The sequence below is a fragment of the Manacus vitellinus genome, unplaced genomic scaffold (assembly GCF_001715985.3).
Source record: "Manacus vitellinus isolate BGI_N305 unplaced genomic scaffold, ASM171598v3 scaffold_14_pilon, whole genome shotgun sequence".
NCBI classification, from domain to species: Eukaryota; Metazoa; Chordata; class Aves; order Passeriformes; family Pipridae; genus Manacus; species Manacus vitellinus.
Window position 1 is genome coordinate 3,634,578 of NW_021939063.1, and position 21,898 is coordinate 3,656,475.

Consider the following 21,898-nt stretch of genomic DNA (forward strand, 5'->3'; position numbering starts at 1 on the left):
ACTGACAGATCTGTCCCAGTGCAAGTCCCAGGCAGAGATTGCTCAGAAGTGCAGCAGGGTAGCATTTGGAATTGAACTGCAGCTTTCCAGAGAAAGGTTGGACATGCACAAGTGCAAATCCCCCCTCCATGGGCCAAGGCCCTGCACTGTCAGATCCCACAGCTCAGCTCCACTCTCAGCCTGAGAGCACACCCAGCACAGCAGGGTCAGAACCACGGCTCCCAGGCTGCCACCAACTGCAGAACATGGCACAGCTGCAACAGGGATGTATCCCTGAGAAGGAGGTGCTTGCAGAAACCATTTTACCCACGGGAAGCTGGCTGACTTTGCTCAGACTTTTAATTAACCCCATGCAAAAGAATTCAGCACTCCCATCTAAGACCTTTTTATGGTTCATAGATCAAACCTAGTTTGTCCTGGGGTGCACACACAAGTTGAATCTACTTCTGTCCCAGATGAACTTTTTCCACAGCTCAGTTGGAAAGTGCAAACCTGGTCATTTATTCCTGCAGGTTGGGAACTGACCAGAATCAGAGATAAAAATAACATTAAAAAGAGATCAAAGCCAGCTCTGACAGACACCACAGAGAAATTAACAATCAATACATGGCTTGCCCTGGCCACAAAAGCACACAGAGCAAGAGAAGTCCTTGTGCTCACAGGTAACCTGCACCATCACATCTGATGGCTGGGAGGCTTGATTCTCCTCACTATGCAGCTGTTCCAGAGAGCTCAGACACTCCTTGCACTGCTGTTTTGGAGAGCACAGCTGTGTCATCCTCTCAGACACTTGGGAATGGTCCTGTGCAGGGCTAAGAGTTGGACTCAGTGATCCCTGTGGCTCCCTTCCAGCTCAGAATATTCTGTGATCAAACAGCCTGGAGTAGGTCTCACCTGTCCATCTGCTTTTAACTTTTAACTCACCTGAATAATATTGAATTTTTAATGCTCTATGTTAATGACACAGTTCACACATTTCTGTGTGTGCTTCACCTCCCCCAGAGGTCACCTAATGCTTTTCTTTCTATGCAACCCAATGGCAACACAACAGTCCTGTGTCAGCCCTGAGAAACCACTACAAAACTGCTTGCCAGTGTCTCATGAGGAGATACTTCTGTTGGAAGGTGAAGTGTTGTTGGTTGCTTTGCTCATTAACAAAGGCTGATCAAAGCCCTGCTGGTCCCTGAAGTGGTTGCACTCTATAAAAGCTACTGCAGCTGTCTAAAAGAAGACAGTGCCTTAAGTCCAAAGAGCCAAAGCACAACAGCAACTTCTCATCCATTTGAAAACAAGGCAGGAAGGCAGAGCAGTCTCTGGCCAGGGGTTCTCATCACTCCAGAATTGCTTAGCCCAAATTCAGCTGAAGTAATTTCAAAGCTGGACTTCCTACCTCCTCCCCCTTTGGAGGGGGGTACACCCACCACACACACTGGTCATTACACAACCTCCACAGCCCTTCCAGTTCCCACAGGGCACAAGGAGGCCTGGGCTAAAAATCCCCCCTTTGTCAGAAGGCAGCTGACTCTAGGTCCTAAAATTACAAGGCAAATTTTAAAAGAGCCCTATCACCTTCCAAAACCCACACCTTTAATTTGCTAGATCAGTATCCCAGCCATTTTTTATAATGTATCAGATGTCACCACATCACTTTCCTTCTGCTCAAAACAGATTTCCTTTAATTTAACTCAGATTCTACTAGGAGAGCCATCCTTACCTGCAGAGAAACAGCAAAACCAGCATCCTCTCACATCTGTAAAAGACTCAGCCTCTGCCACAGACTCTTTTTATCCCACTCCTCTACTCTAGATTGGGAAGTCAGTATTGCTGCCAACTGTCAGAAATCCTCCTTGCTGAAACACATCAGCTGGGACTAGTGCAGATCCCTCCTACCCACTCATGTGAAGGGTTGATTTCAAAGTCCTCAATTTTTCACTGAGAAATTGCTTTTGGCTTTCTAGTTTCACTTGCCTTACTGCAGAAAACTCACAAGCCTATTTTATAAATACCTGAGGTTTATTGCACCACAAGAGAGACACATCAATATACAGTCCCTCTTATGGAGATTTCTTAGGAAAATCCAAAGATTAGGTTAATGTTTTCCATAAAATTCCTAAATTGGAAGTTCATGTTATTAAGTAAAAGTGCTGTAAGAATTTAACGCTGTATAAAGGTGAAGTTCCCACTGTAAACATTTTAAATGATTGGGGAAAAAATATTTTTGTTTAGAAGCTGGTTGTTTAGAGTAACTCAGTTCCAAAAGGTCACACCTCTCCATACTCACACACAGACAGCTCCATGTGCCTGTGGAGGGCATTGAGCCCACCTGAGGAAGCCTGGCTGGTTCTGGGACCCCAGAGGGCTCTGCAGTAATGCCCTGGTAAAGCCAAACCCCTGTGCTTAGAGAACAACTCCCTTTACAATCACAGAGCCAAGATGTGTGTTTTCCATGAGATGTTTTAGCAGCAGCACTGCCAGATCACTGAGCTCTGCACTTAGTTCCAGTCTTTGCCACACACGGGCCCCTTTGAATGCCCAGACTCAAACAAGGCAGGCAGGACCTGCAGTCAGAGAGAGATCTGAAGAGGAGGCCTTTGGTGAAGGGCACACGGCTCTTCCACTGAGCTGAAAGTCAAAGAGAATGCAGAAAGGAATAAATAATCAAAAGAACAGAAGTAGAAAGAGTCTTGTAAGACTCAGAGAGGCACAGATCTATTCTGATAGTCCTACAGCACCAGGAAAACAGGATGATTCTTTTGTTGTTCAAATTCAATTTTGTTTTAAATCATCAGTTGTTGTTTAAAGTCAATTTTGTTCGTTTTGTTCTATTACAGGGGAAGGAGAGCCTCGTAATAACCGCGGGGTTTTTATTTTCCACATTATTTTAATTTATCCCTTGTACAAGAGAAGAGTCAAAGTTATGTGTGTGTGTGTTCAGGAAAACAAACAAACAAAAAAGCAAGTTTGGGCATCACCCACCAGCCCAGTGATCAGAGCAGTCACCTGGTCAGGGAAAAGATGTGTCAACCTCCTGCTCACGGGATTGTTGAGGAATTTACATGGATGACTTCCCAAATAAACCATGGAGTGCAGCAGACACTGACCAGGGATGTCCCAAAAACAGAACATCCGAAGGCAAGATCCTGGATGTGGTGACTGCCTGGAGAGAGGCCCCTGTGACAGGGACTGTCACTCCTTGGTAAGATTCCCAGGGAGATAAGTGACGCCAGTGGAAGGCAGGAGTCTCTCTGTCTCCCACATAAGCAGTCATTTAGTTGATGGAGAACCAGCATCTCCTCAGCATCTTTACAAGTTGGTAATAAAATGCCACACAGGCCCAGGAGTTCAGGAAAGAGCAACTGAAGTCACTGGGAGTCATTGTGAGCAAAGGTAAAATATGAAACACTTGAGAGAAGTGGCCCCAGAGGGAAAGGTTTGGCACTCAAAAATAGGTGTATGTTAGGAGAACTAGGACAGTTAAGTATATCTTGGAAAAATGGGATGGAACAGAGAGGGTTTCTGAGGAACATCAAAGGAAAATAAACAATTCTGAAAGGTAAGTACATTGGAGAGTGGAATTATCTTAAACACCCACACAACTGAGAGCTATCACCTCCGTTCTGAAACCTAGAAGTCATGTAGTCCACCCTGAACCATAGAGCTGGGCTCCATCAGAGGGATGAAGTGAGGGAGAAGTGCTTTGAGAAAACTGGGTGAGCTATTCCAGCACATCACTTATCCCTTCAGCTACCCAAACACCTGGACTATTTCCCTCTGATCATCTTAATCCGTGACTTCTTTTCCTAAGCACGATGGGCAAAGAGAACAGATCATGCAGCACTTAGAGCTGAAAAGCTTCCTGTTATTCACATGGATTTCACTGAGATCTCTTTCACAGCCTTGGACTTGCTACAGTGGTTTGTGAGATTTGTGGGACTGCAGAGAGAATGATCACGGGGATTAGAGGCTGGGAAGTGATGTAGGTGTGGAGCACTGCATCTCTTCCCCTGATTTCCTGACAAGCTATGCCAGAGCACCCTTGCCATGGAATTCCAGACAGGATCAATCCCTCTCAAGGGAACAGATATTTCACCTCCAGCCCGTTGTTCCCTGCAGATACAATAACAAAGTTATGGTGCTTTCCAACTTCGGACAGGGAAGAAGCAGAAACTTTTGCAGCTCCCATCTCTCAGGTTGATGTTCCTGTAGCATCTCAGCTCCCGTTTTCCTGCAGTGTGAGGTTTGTCTGTTCTAAAGCTCCATCTCCTGGAGCCATGGAATTAATACAGAAACGGCTCAACTTTCACTGGAACAAGGGTGTAAGTTTAAGAGGAAAGTTTGCAGAGGTGGGAAACTCAAAGGGGTAAGTTTGAAGGTTATAAAGGTATCCCTGATTTCTTTAATGTGGAAGACTATCTGATCTGTGGGTTTATTCTCTGGGCCCTCAGAGCAGGGACCTGTGACAGGGGTGCTGTGGCAGCTCCTTTGATGCCTCATCACATTCCACGTTGCCGAGGCGGCCTCTGCCGGCACTTGGTTGTCACTGTCAGCTGTCCCCGACCTCTCCTCCCCTTGGCACACCGAAACATGGACCTGCCGAGCAGCCGGGTCACGTCACTCATCGGGGTTTCCATTCCAGACCCGCAGCTCCGGCGTCTCGAGTTCCCCCTCGTGCTCTGCCCCGTGTCCGGAGGCAGCTCGGCATCTCAGGTTTCTCATCATGGGAACGAGCTGGCACACAAGTTCCTTGCCCTGCTCCCCTATCCAAGGAATCCATGTCCTTCCACTGGTGTATTGACGTGTGTGAGCTGTGTGACATCAACACCAGGACCACGCTGTGCTGGGCTCGCTGTCTCCATTCCTGTTATCGCAGTGCATCTGTCGGTGCCGCTGAACAGGATGGTCCAAACCCCCACTGCCGGTTGTGTCCGCAGGGAGCAGCACATCCACAGTCACCTGGAAACACAGGACTGTCTCACAGAACCACACCATGGTTCAGGGTGGGAAGGGACCTCTGGAGATCATCCAATCCCCCTGCCAAGGCAGGGTCACCTGGAGCAGGTGACACACGAACCCCCAGGTGGGTTCGGAATGTCTCCAGGGAGAGAGGCACCACGCAGCTGTCCCAGTGCTTTGCCACTCTCAATGTAAAGAAGTTCTTCCTCATGCTGAGGTGGAACTTCTTGAGCCTTTTTTTATGGCCATTTCTCCTCATCCTGTCACTGGGCACCACTGAACAGAGTCTGGCACTATCCTGGGACATGCATCTTGGAGATATTTATATGCACTGGTGAGAGCCCCTCTCACGCTCCTCTTCCTAACCCAAAAACTCCAGCCTGCAGCAGACGAGTTGCTGGCATTAATGCTTTTGGGCAGGCTGCAGGAATCCTGGGAATAAGGTGCCTTGTGTCTCAGGACCTGCTCACAAACACAGAAACACAGACAAGATATTCCATAAACTTGTCACCACTGCCAGCCTCGGGAGGGCCCAGGAGCAGAGCAACCCCCCACACAGGTACAGGGAGCACAGGTGGTGGCACAGCCTGTGTGCCATTCCAGAGCCAAACCTGTCCGTTAAACCATGCAGACACTAAAGCACACTATATCCAGAAGGAATTTGCTGGCATGAATGTCCTTGAAGCGAAAGAGGATGAAGAGCTGCCTAACAAAAGTTTACATGACAAAATGTGGGTCTCCAATTGGCAACAGAGGGATATAACTGGGATATAACTGGCAATTCACACCTCACCCATGATTGTCTCACTGAAGCACACTGACCTCAGACACACAGAGACACAAACAACCTTTAAACTCTTCCTAGAACTGCTCCATATGAATAGAAAGCCAAAGGATTGCAGAAGGGTGTTCTGTACAGTTGCAGTCAATAGAAGGCATCCATTCTGGGAAAAATCTATTTTTTTTTAATAAATCACTGTGTTGCCACTTAACTATTGCAACAGAAAACTCATATAATTAAGGTTCTATCAGGCTTTGGCTCTGGTTTTATTCCCCTCCCCCCATACAATTAACAGAGAGGCTAAAAATTGAAGTTTGTTTCTTTTTTTGTTCCAGACCCAGGACTATCAGGATGCAGCTTCTCAGAGAACTGCTCGACTAAAAACCACCACACGCACAGAACTTCTCCCAGGTTGAAGCAGCAGCAGAAATATTTTTCATCCGTTTCCTCCATCCCCCAGGCCAGGTGTAAACTGAAATGCAATTCCAACCTACTCTTCCAGCCAGGAGCATTTCCTGCTGACGTGTTTAAAAACAAGTCAGTGCTGCAGAGGTGCCTCTGCCTTAGAAACCCACAGAACTATTCTTATATTAAAAATGAAGTTCACTTTGTTGAAGCCAGCAGTAGATCCATGAGGATTTACAAAAGAAATCCCAAATCCATGCTGTAGTAGAAAGCTTTCCCTAGTGCAATCATCCAAGCATTTCCTGAGATTTAAAAATCAAGGCTGACTGAGCATCTTGGATACTACAAAGAAGTAATTTTTAATTTATTTTTTTTTAAATATCAAGAGCAGAATTAAGGGCTGACTTCAAGCTCGTACTCTGAAAACTAAACTCCATTTCACTTTCTATTTATATTCTGGTCCCTCATAACAGTTTTTAATAGGAAATACACCAAGGAATGCTCTAAAGCACCTGCTGCCTGGTTTTCTGGGGTTCAACCACACGTTTCCTTATGGAAGACAAGTAGGACGCTGAATTTGGCTGTGTGCAGGAACACAGAATCATGGGATCACAGAATGTTCGGGCTGGAAGGGACCTGAAAGCCCACCCAGGTTCCACCCCCTTGTCCCTGCCCATGGCAGGACACCTTCCACTATCCCAGATTGCTCCAACCTGGCCTTGGACACATCCAGGGCTGGGGCAGCCACAGCTTCTCTGGGAAATCCATTTCAGGGCCTCACCACCACCACTCAGGAATTTCTTCCCCATATCCAATCTAAACCCATTCTCTTGCAGTTTGAAGCCACACGCCCTGGGGTGTGTGGGAATTTAAAGCAGATCTCATTTAATGTAGGGCACAGTTAGGATTAAGGTCCTTACTGTGAGGTTGAAGCACGATTTCCATTTTCATTAGCCATTAAAAGAAGCTGCAGATCCATACCTCAAAGTTCTGCAGGTCTCTGCAGGAGTGGCACTAACGCTGCTAAAACAAACATCTGGAAAGGTCACAGGTGCTTAAAGAACAAGTTTATTGACAATATCGTCACAAATAAACAATCTAAAAGAAAATTTCAGAAATCTCCGAACTTAGAAATCTTAAAATTTTCTCATTGGCAAAATATTTAAAAAAAAAAAAAAAGAACTGTAAAGATGTCACTATAGTCTTAAACTTTCCTAATCTCATCATTTTGGTTCAGTCCTTTAGTTTGATAACACACATCCAACCCTTCAGCACAATGAAAATGAGTCAAAGTACAATTTTCCTTCTTTAAGGGGATCTCGATCAATACGATTTATTTTTTTTTTGCAAGCATCTCCCTGAATCCTGTCTGCTCACAACTTGATAGGTAACATCAGCAAGAAATAACTTTATAAATATTCCAACTGAGCCAAATTAATTCTGGTGTTAATCAAAACCTAAATTTCCCCCAAACGATACAAAGCAGACCATGTAGTACAAGAATCTATCAGCATGCATTTTAGAGGTCATTTTTGTACTTCAGGTACGTGAACTTAAAACCAGAGGGACAATTGTGATAAAAATGTACTCAGATATTTCATAACATTAATATTTATTGCTTTATATGAATACTGTATTGAAAGCCCAAGCATTCAGTTTACACACAGAAATTATACAATTATATACCGTTTCACAATGGCAGTGAGCACTCATTACAATCTACAAAAAATCTACTTTACAGAAATTTAAAAATTCTAAATATCAAAAAGGTACAGTTGAAGAAACAGGTATAAATTTGGCAGCCAGTAATTGTGACTGGGAGGTTGCAGCTTGCATGTCTTTAAATATGGGAACTGGAAAATATTGAGTTTAAAGCAGTAGTTTGTGCTTTGAGCTGGTTTGAAAAAAACGTAACACTGGCTGTCAAAGTAGCATGTTCAAAAATATTTAGTTCACTTCCAAAATGTTATACAAATCATGGTGATTTCTATGCACCCCTAAACCTTGTAGCTCAGGTACATGACCAGGGTCACGTATCCATCCTTCCACTCCAGTGGTGTGATCAGATCGATGCCATCTGCAAACCTTAAAGTAATTCTGAGACTCCTCTACAATATTCACAAAGCTCCAAGAAGCTCAAAAAAGGCAAGTACCTGCTCATTTCTTCCCAGATATTTTCTTATTTTCAAACATTTCTTCTACAAAAGTTTAAGCTAATGTTTTAATTACGACGTTCTCAACATAAAGCACATTTTCTCATAAATAAACGAACTCCTTTCACTCAGGCACCTCAGAAGTGTACAAAAATGTTGTCATTGGAACAGTTTTCTTGGAATGTGTTTACTCTGGTGTTTTCAACAATGTTAGTATTTCCAGGGTTTCATATGGGCCAGATTTCATTTGTTTCGTTTTTTTCCAGAGGCAAAACAAAGTGCCTTGAGAGGTGAACTCAGTCTTTTCCTATAGAAAAAGTATTTGCTGTATTTATCTTTTATAGAAACAGAAAAATATACCCTTTCCCCCTCAGAACAGCGAGGGTACACACAGGTGTGCATGCGTGCATACAGATGTGTGTGTGAAATGTAACACATTTTAAACACACAACAGAAGGTTCCATAGTGTGTATTCAAATAAAAATCTGGAAACCAGCCTGAAACCCCATTATTTCATATGTCAAATGTTGAAACTGTAACCAAAATATGAAGTAACTGCTATAGCTGTCAGAAAAAGACAAGACAAAAAGCTTTCTTGCTTACATACAACTAGGTGTGGTGATCTCCAAAAAAGTTGTCAAAATTATAATTAATTACCTTCCAGTTTAAAAACTTTTATTCTAAATAAAAAAAACTATACACAAACCACTGATTTGACCAAACGAAAGTTCAGCGGTAAGCAGGACCTGAAGGAGCTGGTATTCACAGTTCTTATCATGTACAACTCTTTCAAGGTTCAATCCATGGAGAAGTTTATTTTACAACCTGCTTCTTTTTGTAAAACTAAAGGTCCACTTTATTACATAAAATTATTTATACAGTGTAAAACCGGAGCCTTATGGAAAATACTGCATCTAAGTTTATTTAAATTAGTCTTGCTCCATAGGTTCATCTGCAGCTTCTGTGGCTTCATCACTGTTTTCCATCGGGCTCTCTGAGGAATTTTCTGGAGTTTCACTAGCATAGGACCCCAGCTCTTCTGTTTCACTGCAGTCAGCTCCATTACTGGCAGAGCCACTGATTTCACTGTCATCCGAGTGTAAATCCTTCTCTGCCCTCGACTGGTCGGACTCCTCCATCCGACTGTTCTCCTCAGAGCTCTCTTCGGTCACACCCGAGGATTCAGTGTCTTTGTCTTGATCTTTTCTGTCTGGACCAACATTTCTGGGAGACATGAAGGACTCTAGAAATAGGGAAAGTACAGTATTATTGAAGCATTTTTAAACATACCTTAATCCTGCTACTTTCCATTCCCAGCTGTGCTGAGCAACACTTCCACAACACAGCCAAGGACAGGAAAAACAGACAAACCCAGATTTCATCAGGAGATGTAAAACATGAGCCACCTTTGTCAGGACATCCAAACTATGCTAATATACCATAAAACAAAAGCCAGTTACTTTATTTAACAGGAAGCATCTCTTAATTAAGCTTCAGTGGGTAAAGACACATCTAACAAGTGACTTTTTCTTGCTTCCTTCCTTTGCCTTCAGAAACAGTCTTCTGGAAATGATGAAAACATGACTGTTTCAAGTCTACAGCCATTATGATCTAAAGGGAAATTTTACAAATGTATGAGCCACCATAAAAAAAAAGAAAAAAGAAAAAGAAATTTGGAGAATATGTAAAAACCTAAATTAGTCTCTTAATTACAGTTCTTTTTTAATTTAGGTGCTTAGAGTGACGTAATTTTTCTAACAGGATGCAGAGAGATTGTTGCTCAGTCTCCTCAGTGAAAGAACATAACTTTTTACCTGTATTTCAGTAATTTATATTATTATTAAACAGAGTCAAACACAGGTATGACACACCCCACTCCTGGGGAAGGGATAAGAACCCCTGATGATTCCCTAAAGGAGGGATTCTTGAATTCTTGGTACACCATTGTCACCCTGATTTAATTTACTGCCATTTGTACCATTTTGTAAGTTTTAAATTGAGTTGTAGGAAAAAGGAAACAGAAATAACAGGAATTCTCAATTATGCAATAGCTCATCCTTATGCACAACTGGAGGCCCACAGCAATCCCACAGTACCAGTCTCCAGCAAAGAAAATCCCAATTCCTTGGAAAATGCACAAAGACAATAAATCTGAAGTACCTTCCTCCTCTTCCTCTCTACAGTGCTGTCTGGCACAAGTAGCATCTTTTTCTTTATCCTGAGATGTGGAGGATGCTTCTGTCTCTTCCCCCATGCCTGAAGAGACTTCACTGGAGGCAGTTTGGTTTGGTGTATCTCTGGCTTCCCCTTCCTTGTCAAATTTAAGTCTTTTTACCTCATGTCCTTCTGCTTCTGCGGGATCATCCTCAGAGTGCTTATTTTTTACTGGGGTGCTCTGAGCACCTTCTGGTTCAGCTGCTGGTGATTCACTGTAAGCAAGAAAAGCAGCTGGAGCTTTTACAGAAGAAAAACATTCTCTATCTTGTCAGACTTCAAAAAATAGTAGCAGCTACTTCAATTTAAACCCTCTATAAGAGATAACAGTAGAACTCATTTGTAACAAAACCCCAAAGCCATCACTTCTGATTTAAGACTCCATTATGCATCCCTTGGATGGCCAGTCTCTTTTAAACTATTTTAAAAAATGTAAGTTAAAACACCTGAGAATAATAAAAACTCAAAACACATTCCTCCTGACCAACCTGTGTTTCTTCTCTTCTGTTTGCTGCAAGCTTGGCTCTTTATGTTCTGTGCTGTCTGGCAAACCGTTTGTTGTCATTGGAGTCGACAACGAAACCTTCGTTCGATTTACTGGTCTGGGGGTTCCAGGGCCATTTACATTAGATCTTTAAAAATAAAAATGAAAAGTTAACCCTATTTGGCAGAAAGCAGTTATACCCTTGTTTAAAAGATTCAACAGAACAAAACAAACAGATCGGGTGCTTTGCTGTTTTACATTGAATGAAACATTCCTTGCGTACAATGATAAAGAATTTGCACAACAAAAAAAATTCTCAACAACGAGGTTACAAAGGGATCAAAATACAGAGTACATAGTGTGCATGTTCATGCCTCCTCTACCCCATTCCCCCATTATTCCATTTAACATGTCATTTTTAAGGCTACTTATTTGGGATCAGGTAATAAGGGCTCTGAACCACCTGTTTTCAGAACTCCCCTGCTCTGATCCAGAAAAAGTTCTCTCCTGGAACTAAACTTACCTGTCAGAGTACCCTGGTGAGTTTCCTGGGAACATAACACCATTCATCCGATTTAAACTACTGGAATTATTTTTCCTAAGAAACAAAACAACAACCAAAATGTTAGGAATAAATTATTTTAAGTTTGTTTGCACAAAATTCCCCACCCCTCGAACTTAAACAGCCCCCACTGTCAGTCCCCAAGGGGTTCTCCACTTATCCATTTCCAAATTACTGCACTTGCAGATGCCATCCCTGCTGCTGACTCAGCTATTGATAACCACATCTGAACTCTGTATGTCTGTCTTTGAGATACAACTGCTGCCAACAAGAGAGATACATCAGACACACATACACACACTCTCCCTGTTACTAACACAAACTTGAAGTTTCACGGAAAAGGAGATTATACTCACTCTGAAGATGGATATACACAGCTGACAACCATGACATTCTGTAACACACAAACAATAAACACATCAAGAGTTCAGAAACAGAAGCTTCAGCTCTTGACAACATCCCAAAACTTAGAGTTACAGGATTTTGGTCATATCTGTTAAAGTATCTCTGCTCCTTCTTACCAGGTCAGGCCATAATTACACTAAAATTCAGTATTTTTTGAAGTGGGTTACTGTCTTAACAAGACCAGCACATCAAGCCTCAGGCCCAGGTGTTTGTAATTTTTAACTGAAGGATCTCTGGAAAACAAAGGATTCAGAAATGCTAAAAAATCCTACGTGGAAGCACATCCTGAAAGTCTGTTACTGACTTTTGAACAATCCCACATTCCGACATAGGTTATAAAATACATGACATCTGTGTGCTTTTCTGAAGGCACAGTCCTCTGCTGTGGGATTTAAATACTGAAACAGAAGACACTGTGGGGAAGGGGCCTCCCTTCTCCTTCACCTCTGGGTCTGCTCTGAACTCAAATGTGGAAGGAAATGCCTGATCAAAAAATTCACATTATTTCAGCTGATTCTTTCTAACTAGGACTCAGTATAAAAAGTGGCAATACACCCTCCTCAAACTACAGCTGGAGTACTGCACAGTGATTAGGAAACACAACAGTTGCAGCCCTGAGATTTATTTTTATGTCTTAAGTTATTTTAGAACCGCTTTTCAATGCTGAAAGGTACAAAAACTCGTACATTCAAGAGCAGCCATTGGCTGTACTCTGAGCCACAGTGAAACCACGAGACTGTGGGGAGCAATTGGGAAGTTATTCAGTGGGGGCTGGGACTGTGGAGCTGTGTTCTCTCAGAAAAGTACATACCTTTTCCACACCTCTTAGAAATTTGTCTGTTCCTGTGTAATTCCTCCTAGGATCTGTCAGCAACTCACAGAGTCGCTGAATAGTGAAGGGGATGCTGCAATGAAATAGATTTACAACAATTTAATTTTATTTTCACAAGTATGACTGTTAAGAAGCAACAACATTACTGCTTTCTCTCCCTAATTGAGAAGGTGGAACAAAAACAGCAGTGAAATTTGTTACTATTAGCAATACAGGGAGGTAATTCAAGGCTTTATTTTTTCCTGTCTCATACACAAAGCTCTGTCTTCTGTGCTCAGCAGCACAAAACACAGGTAGAATCCTAAATACATCATCCCACAACTCAAAGGATTCAATAAAACAACAAAAAGGAAATCAGGTCATGAACAGTAAAGTTTCTGACTGTATTATTCCAATACACAGAGCAGAAATGGTAAGTGATTCAAAACAAATTTGAGTCATACACACTAGAGCTAAAAAAGTCTCAACTCGTAGTTTATTTCATGTTTTACAAAACACAGTTACAGATAAAGCATTAAATGTTGAAATCAGCACAACCATTATACTTCAGCTGTTACAAACACTCTATTTTGCCACAACTGGACAGTGCACTTATCTATCAGGGAACAGATCAGGAAAAATTTAATAAATAAAATTTAATTTAAAAATTTAATAATTAAACTCAGAGTGATGTATAAACTCACAAGAACCACATTCACACATTTTGGGTTTTGATAATTCTGCACTGAATTTCATCCCTGACCTTTCAGACAGGCAATGCTTTACAGACATTTACCTGAGATGTCACACACCTTCATCCCAAGTTCAGTGTCACATTTTAACAAACTTCTGACAAAAATATTTCAGTAAACCAACAAAGAATCATGCATTTTTACAGTTCAAGATGAAGCCGTAAGCATTTTAAAAATTTATCTAAGAGGAATATTTGGCACAATACAATATTTAAGAACCATTTCTTGAGTGGCAATACAACAGATCCAGAGCAGTATCAATACAGACTTACATGTATGTGTGTATATATCCCTATACTGTTGATTTTTGTCAAAATTCACCTTTTATTATTTCCTGAGGAACTCGGTACATGGTGTTTTCAGCCTGTTTCATTAGCTAACACAGTCTGTATCTCCAGCTTTGTTCATTAGCTAAAAAGCCACATCTTAGAGATGCACAGACCTGCCCCCAGCTCAGCACAAACCGGTCAGCACAGCTGCAATTAATCATCCCACATGACACTTCACTTTAACTAAAAGCAAGTAGTAATCAGAGAGTGACTAAGTATCAACAATTTAATTATGTTTTTCAGAACTGCCTGTACATGATGTTACTGAGGAAATTCTAATCCTCAACAAAATAGAAAAAAACACAGGAACAAGTGTTCCTTTTAATTCAGTTTATTACACAAAGGCTCTGAAGCTTGACAATGGTTCTGTCACCATTAATTTCCCCTCCCTTGGTCTTCAGCAACTCTTGGTCAACCAGCAATCTTTGACAACCAAATTCTTCATGGAATCATAGAATCATCAAGGTTGGAAGAGACCCTTAAGATCATCAAGTCCAACCATATTCATAATGTTGAGCTTCTGTGCAGTGCCTCCTTTTACCAAAGTTCTCAATTTTAAGTCACAAAGAATTTACTTGATCTGTTAACTTTTCCACATAGATACAACACTAATTTGATCTACTGTTTCTTGTGATGGCCATTTTGGGTTTGGGTTGAAAAGTCCATAATTAAAGAGATTTTGCTATTTTTAAATTCAAAATTGATTTATTCCTCAGAAAGAAAATATATACTGAATTTTAAATTATTTTCCATCAGTCAGATCTATAAGACATCCTGGGGAATCACTGCCTGGCCAATTTGGATTTAGCTGTACCTCATGTAATTCAGGAATGCTGTGACATGAAGTATTTTGGAACATCAATCCAGTTCTGTCTTACTTGGGAATAAGCAAATTCAGGAGTGTGCAGCCTGCATTTAACTCCAGAAGTAAAAGCTGCCTTTGTATTTTACTCTCAACTATAAAAAGTTCAAACAAAAGCAAAAGCCAGTTCATTTCCCTCCAAAATTTTCCAGAGCAGACTGAACTTCGTGTTCTGAGCAGCAGATGGCACCCGGTGTCACATTATCACAATCTTTGCAGGGAACTCCTTCAGCATTTGTAAATGTTTTCAGTTGGCAAAACCCAAAGTAAACTTTACCTCAGGAACTCTTTTTGGTGAAATTATTGCTTTAAAATACTTTAACAAAGTGAAAAAAATAGAAGTAACTTAAACTGGTGCAAATCTATACAGGAACACCAATGTAGAAGTTTGTGAGCAGTATGAGAATTGACTGTAAATGCTCAGAAATCTAATTAGTTCAGCACATGAGCTGCATGAATAGTCCTGATGTGCCTACTTAAGGTAACCACTTAAAATTCTATACAAACACACTCAAAACTGCACTTCCAGCACTACAGTTCAGAATGAATTACAAACCAAAAATTCATTGCATAGATAGGATTCAGAAGACATCTAGGAAAATTACTTATAACTATATTATAAGCTATAATAAATTGTAGCAAAAAATATACTTAAAAGAAAATTTGGATTATGATCTATTTTATTCATGCTGTGAAGACTTCTTTGTCACCACATGTCCTCAATAACTTATACTGGAACTTTGTTTTACTAATATAGGATAAAAAAAAATGGCAAGTCTTGAGAAGTCCCTACTCCAAAGCAGTTGTAAAGAACAGCATGAGAATCTGGCTCTGAAAGCCTCTGACAACATGCCAAGTAAGATACAGACAGGTTAAAAAGCCAGTCTGTGCTTTCTTTGAAGGACACTTCAGCTACGAAGACCCTGAAACAGTGGTCATTCCTTATTTGTTACTTCTTCAACTCTAAACAGAAAAGTTGTTCGAAAACTTGTTCGTTTTAATGAACTCTTTCCTTCACTCTTTTAAACAAACACTAATAAGAACATTCCAATAATAAGGTCACACCAAGGAGCCTCCTTCTCTGCTCTGGTACCCTGAAGTGACATCCACAACTCTAAAGATGCTGAATATACCTGAGGACACCACAGATTCAGATTTCCCAACCATACTCTCTCTATGGGGGTCACAGGATTTGCTGAATGAACCACTCTACAACCTCAGATCTGAAACATCTTTACTTTCTTTAAGGTAATTAATGGGTGCAGTTTGCTGCCTCAGAGCCTGGGAGCTGCAAGATAGGAGGAAGTTGAGCTCCCTGAGAGCTCCAGCGGGGGATGAAAATAGCACAGGGTGAGCTCCAGACTCGGCCATCCAGAGGTTTGTTCGGTACACTTGGGAACAACAGCAGATAACAGCAGCCCATTCATTAGCTGTCCCTGGGAGAACATTACCCATTCTGTGGGCAACGGAGCATTAACAAAAAGCTGGGGGAGGCGGGAGAGAGGCAGACTTGAGCATAAAGGATAGGTTTGTTTTTAAATTCCTGCAGTGAAGTAGCCCGGTATAAATATTGGGTGGCTGAGAACAAGCTGAATTTCACATTCTTAGAAGTCTCCTACACGAGAGCAACTGCAGGGGGAAGAGGAGATCTGACTCGTGAGACACCTAAACTGCAAATAAATGAAGTAGTATGGAAATGACAGTGTAAATTATCAACATAGAGTCAAAATACAACACTAAGGATGTGTTAGTAGCGACTCCAAAGCTGAAATTTCAGTGTAACAGGGAGGCAAGATTAGGAACATCCCCATTTATTAACATGCTGAGAAAGACTTCCAGCATTTTTCTTAACAAGCACCAAGCCTCACAAACAGGATGACTCAGCTTATGGCAAGTATTTAATCCAGTTTAGAAACAACAAAAATACTATGCAAGGTATTAAAAAAGACACATCAAATAAGACAAAAAAATCAGGAGCTTTATTTGAAAGGAAATAAAAACTTCCAAAATAATGAAAGCAGTAAAGGGCACAGATACACTTTAGTCTAGGACACTGTCAGCACAGATAAACACCCCAAGTCCCTCATTAGTAAGTACCACCCCAGCTATAAATCTGAATCTGCAATAATTCAACAATTGCAAACCAGGTACACTTTTGCCTCCTGGTCCCACCCTGTTTATCAGAGCAGGAGTTCTTCAAAAGCCACTGAACCTCCACAAAACAATTGAGAACTCAACACCAGAAGACTTCTTTCCATTAGGTATTTCAAAATATACTGAAAGAAATCTGACATTACTATCTATTTAACCTCTTAAAAGCACATAGTAATATGATGAACTGCATTGTTTAAAAACTAACTGCACATTGAAAAAACCCAAGTGAATGATGTCACAGGATGTCATCATTTTCAAAGACAAAATAATAAGGTTCTGGAACTACTGTAATGTATCCAAGGTGCATATTTGCTTCTGCTCAGCTATTTCAGGAAGCAAAATGAACAATCACAGACAGACAATATAAACTACTATGTTAAAAACTGGGAAAAAAGTTTGTTATCCTGATTTTAGAAAACAAAGGATACATACCCATTAAATCCAGTGACAATTTTCAGGATTCTTTCTTTCATCTCTTCAAAGGGAATATATTCCACATTTGGATTGGGAGGCCCTCTTGGTTCAGGAGCTGAGGTTCTGAAATCATCCATGACTTTCTCCAGTTTGAAAATAAAATAGCCTTTAAACTGAGACCACTGAACCCTGCAAAAAACACAAGAATTAAGACATTAAGACATATGCAAGTCAGTCCCAAACCCAAAGAAAAACAGTGTAAGTTTATGTTTGCATAACAACATTCACTCTGGTATGCCAGTTCTAAGATAAACAAGGCAACTAATGCACTATTATTTTCCTTCCTGAATTTAAAGCACGATAACTATTTAAACAATTACAGTACAACAATGTAACACAAGTCATTAACAGCAGGGTAAACCATTTCCTTGAAGAATCAATATCCACTGACAATGCAAACCTGAATGTGACATGTGCATGTGTTCTATACAGTGTAAAGTGAACCTACAGACTGCTTCAAGTTTTCACTGAGCTCACAACAGGTCGAGGAAAAAAAGAAAAATTAAAGAAAAACCCCACCACACCAAAACAAGAAGTCCATAGAGTAACTGTACACAGCATTATTTCCCTCCTTTACAAAACACTACTAAAAGCCTTTTGTAACTCTGTGCACCTTAGAAGCATTTATCAGCACCTCTTCTTCTCAAAAAAGCAAATATATTTTGTATCACAGCACTTGATGAGTAACTCAGTAAAACAACTTTGACTCCCAATAAACATTCCCACGACAGTAAGTAATCTATTAAGATGTTTCCAAATTACCTTCTGCCTTTCAGCTTCAAGTTTTATCATTTACAGAATTCTATAATTTGAAATTTTCAAGAAAAGGTCTTTCCCTGCAACAGACAAGGTGGGACAGTGCTTCCTTCTACAGCCACTGCCTCACACAACAGCCACAGGAGACGCCTGGGGCCTCCTCCAGCTTGTTCATGTCTCAGCAGCACAGGGAGTAACTTGAAAACAACTGATTTAGTTAACTATTGATTTTATTCTATTATTGTTGATGCAGGAGCTTTCACAGGATGGAGATGCTAGTAGAGAAAAAGCAGTAACAGGGAATAACAAGCCAACAATAAAGAAAGAGAGAAAATGATCTTTGACACTGATCTGTAACATAGACAGTCTGGTAGGAACAGACTCAAATCAAACAGGCACAAAATGTGAGCCCCTGGACAGCCCTTCAGCTCCTGCTCAAAGAAATATTAAACTAGATATAAAACTATTTTGCCAAAGGCTTTATTTCTACAGGCTGCCTTTGGTAGCCTAACCATTTTCAATCCTACAAAACACCTGACCTTCTGTGGGGCTGATACCACGATCTGTGTTGGGAATGATCCAAGCAAACGGTGACATTTGTTTCAGCACCAGTACAACCAAATCTCAAACTACAGGCCAAAGAAGTCATATCAACCTCCTTTTACAAGAAAAGCAGTGCTATGTGATCTTTGCCCTAGTTTTCTCCTTTGTCTCAGAATAGCAATTATGAGATGAAAACACAGCTCAGGTTTATCTACGGAGACCCAAACACAAAGCCCCCATCTTTTATTAGGAATGATAAATTTGTGAGAATGGGAGAAATATGAAGAGGAAAGCAAACCTCTGTTCTCCTTCATGGGGGACCATTAAGCACCTCACAACAGACAGGACTGAAGGACTTAGTGAATAATAATAATAATAATAATAATAATAATAATAATAAATAAATAAATAAATAAATAAATAAATAAATACCAAGGTCCCAAAAGGGAATGGCCTGGATAAATTAAACACCACCACTGACTCACTGGATTATGTCTCCAATCAGCCTTCTACACCCAAAGCTGAATGCTATAATGGTCCAATATACAATATTAGGCATTACTACTACAAATGTTAAATTAAAAAAGCTACCCAACTCTGCAGTGCTCTTACCATGAAACCAAAGTGTTTATAACAAATCACAGATTTAATACACAAACACATCACAACCTACAGTAAATAACCCCATGTCAGAGTGGGATTACTCCCCACAGAGCATCCCAAGAGTTTTATTTGCCTCATGAAAAGGGATTCCACTATAATTCTAAACATTCTTTGACAACCCCATTTAGATATATTTCCACACTCCAAAAACTGAGCTGTTCTTTGTTTTCATTGTTACTTATTTCTTGCTAAAGAGTAACACTTATCTTTTCATAGACTATTAACCCATCAGTGTTGTGTTGCTGAAATAAATCAACAACAAAGTTAAAAATGTCCATCTACTGCCCAAAAGCAGCACCCACAGCTCCCTTACAATGCTGAAGCTACAGAAAACAAAGAACGGAACATTTTGCCCCTACACAGAAGTCTAGAAAACTATCACTTGGATTTTAAACTCAAGTATTTTTAATTAGTATTTCTTCTATCATAAAAAGGCTAAGAACTCGTATCTGCAACACACTGAACTACTGACATAAAAAGCATCTTTTGCCCTGTATTCCAAAACATTTCCTAATTGTCTGCTGACCAGGTGACACAGGACAGGCTACAGACAGAGGCAGCAGAGTTTAAGGACAAACTCAGCCTGCAGTCACAAGCCTGACTACGCCTAATCCAGATATAGCAACACCAGCTTAAATCAACTCAGCAAGCTGTTGCTAGAAGCAGTGTAACCACAGCAGCAGGGGCTCAGCACAGCCTTGCTGTGTTTCTCAAGCAGTTTTTTCAGCACTGGTGAATTCCTGCTGCTGGGGCTGCACTGGCAGCTGTGTGAAAGCTCAACTGGCCAAAGGCAAGGGGGACAGTCATAGTGCAATCTCAGATGTAAGTGCAGTTCCAACTGCAAACTGCTTCCAAGCCACAGACTGCCTTGTGCTTCCCCTGCCCTCAGTGTTGTTAAAATAATAAACCCACTTCTGACCAAAAATATAAAATCGTTTCTGCAGGGACAGTAAGATTTTTCTCAGTTCCCATTTACTTCATGGAAGTGATCAAAAGTGAGTGTCACAAGATCAAAGTCACCTTTCCTGTTTCACCAGTCCATGAAAATGCCATGTCGAAGTTGGATCAGTTGAACTCTACAAACTCACTTGTATCTCATCCATAGAGAAAACCAACTAGTTCATAAACCATGGGTAGAACTGTTGGCCCATACAGAAAAAATTAAGATTAAAACCAGCATATCCTCCTAGCTATCAAAGCAATCTATATCGACATTTGTACAAATTTTAAGTTATCTCCATACACTGAAAGACTGGTCGCTTAGGAAGCCAGACAACAAAAGAGACAAACAAGTGCCAAATATCTGTTTTCAGGAAAAGAAAAAACTTCCATATGTATCACAAGCTCCCTGAGAACAACTTCAGTATTAAGATGAAAAATCTCTATTTTGGCTGCTTTGTTACAAAATGTGAGACCCCAAAACTAATAAAAGTTTGGTCAATACCTTCTTTAGTTAAATCAAGAGCCAAACAGAAGCAAAAGAAAACTCTTCTAACACAGCTTTATGAATAAACTCATTAAGTTTTATACACTGGAAAATAACTGAAACATTTTAAGTTCTGTAAAAGAAACAAACTGAAGAAATGCCACGGAGAAAATACTGTTTGTGCTTTCTTCTGAGCAAGCTTGTTTATAAATACTTGCTCTTCCCACTCAGCATTGTACATAATCAGCCTTTTCTTCCAAACCATGCTCTTCCTGTCCACTACAGCAGCTTGGGAATTCGTACCAGCAACTTTGAGAGCTTTTATAGCCACTCAAAGAAAAAAGTTCTGAGAGCACTATGTGATCTGTAAAAATACCTTCAGAAACAATACTACCATGCCCTAGATTTAACATCTGCTAATAATGTGCTTTGAAGTATGAAAAGATGTTTTACACCATAATATTGTACCCCTGTGCAGACCCTGACCTTGCAGTTTGAGTAAAAATTAAGACTATAACAGAGAAACTCAGTTGTGTTCTACAGAAATCAAACAGGAAAGCAGACAGCACCTGACCAAACAGCCAATTGTATGAGAAACATAAGCAAGTTCTGAGAAGATTTACATGTAATTAGAGAGGCAGCATGACAAAAGGCTAAAAAAGGGTGGGGAAGACATGAAATGAGCAAGCAGAGATTACATGAAATGACAGGCTGTGGAAAAAAAAAATCGCAAATAAATAATTGTTTTTTAAGAAGTTCCCCACACAACTACACAAAGCCCCAGGATGGGGTCAAAATTACTGGGTGAAGACAAGACAGTGAAGCCCTGTGACAAAACCACAAAGGAGTGTAAGGGAATTGTTAGAACAATTCTACAATATCACTGAGACACTGAAAGTTGATGAGGCAGCAAAAATATCTCCACTGCACAGGGAAGAATAATAAAAAACAACAACAAAAAGAGATACTAATTTAGACAAGGGGCACAACCTAACACTGCCAAGGCAGAAACACAGAAGAACACAATCCTTAATAATTCTGTTCTCTAATAAAAGCAAAATATTTCACATCTGTACACAAACTACACGATTTTCTGTTGAAACTAATCCATCTGCAGATGAATCAAAGTTTGCCAAGCAACACCAACCAAGTTTAGAAATTCTATTTGATG

The 21,898-nt window shown here is 40.6% G+C and overlaps 1 protein-coding gene across 1 annotated transcript in view; it reads right to left on the bottom strand.

Moving 5' to 3' along the window:
• Nucleotides 1-7,189: 7,189 nt before the first annotated feature.
• Nucleotides 7,190-21,898, bottom strand: part of PPP4R2 (protein phosphatase 4 regulatory subunit 2) — a 28,507-nt gene continuing 13,798 nt past the window's right edge. The window contains exons 4-10 of the mRNA XM_029958313.1: nucleotides 17,298-17,468; nucleotides 12,769-12,862; nucleotides 11,909-11,946; nucleotides 11,514-11,588; nucleotides 10,995-11,138; nucleotides 10,453-10,721; nucleotides 7,190-9,535 (exon numbers count right to left, since the gene is read on the bottom strand). Coding sequence (XP_029814173.1) covers nucleotides 9,222-9,535; nucleotides 10,453-10,721; nucleotides 10,995-11,138; nucleotides 11,514-11,588; nucleotides 11,909-11,946; nucleotides 12,769-12,862; nucleotides 17,298-17,468 — 1,105 coding nt within the window. The 3' untranslated portion in view covers nucleotides 7,190-9,221. The remainder of the gene's footprint in view (nucleotides 9,536-10,452; nucleotides 10,722-10,994; nucleotides 11,139-11,513; nucleotides 11,589-11,908; nucleotides 11,947-12,768; nucleotides 12,863-17,297; nucleotides 17,469-21,898) is intronic.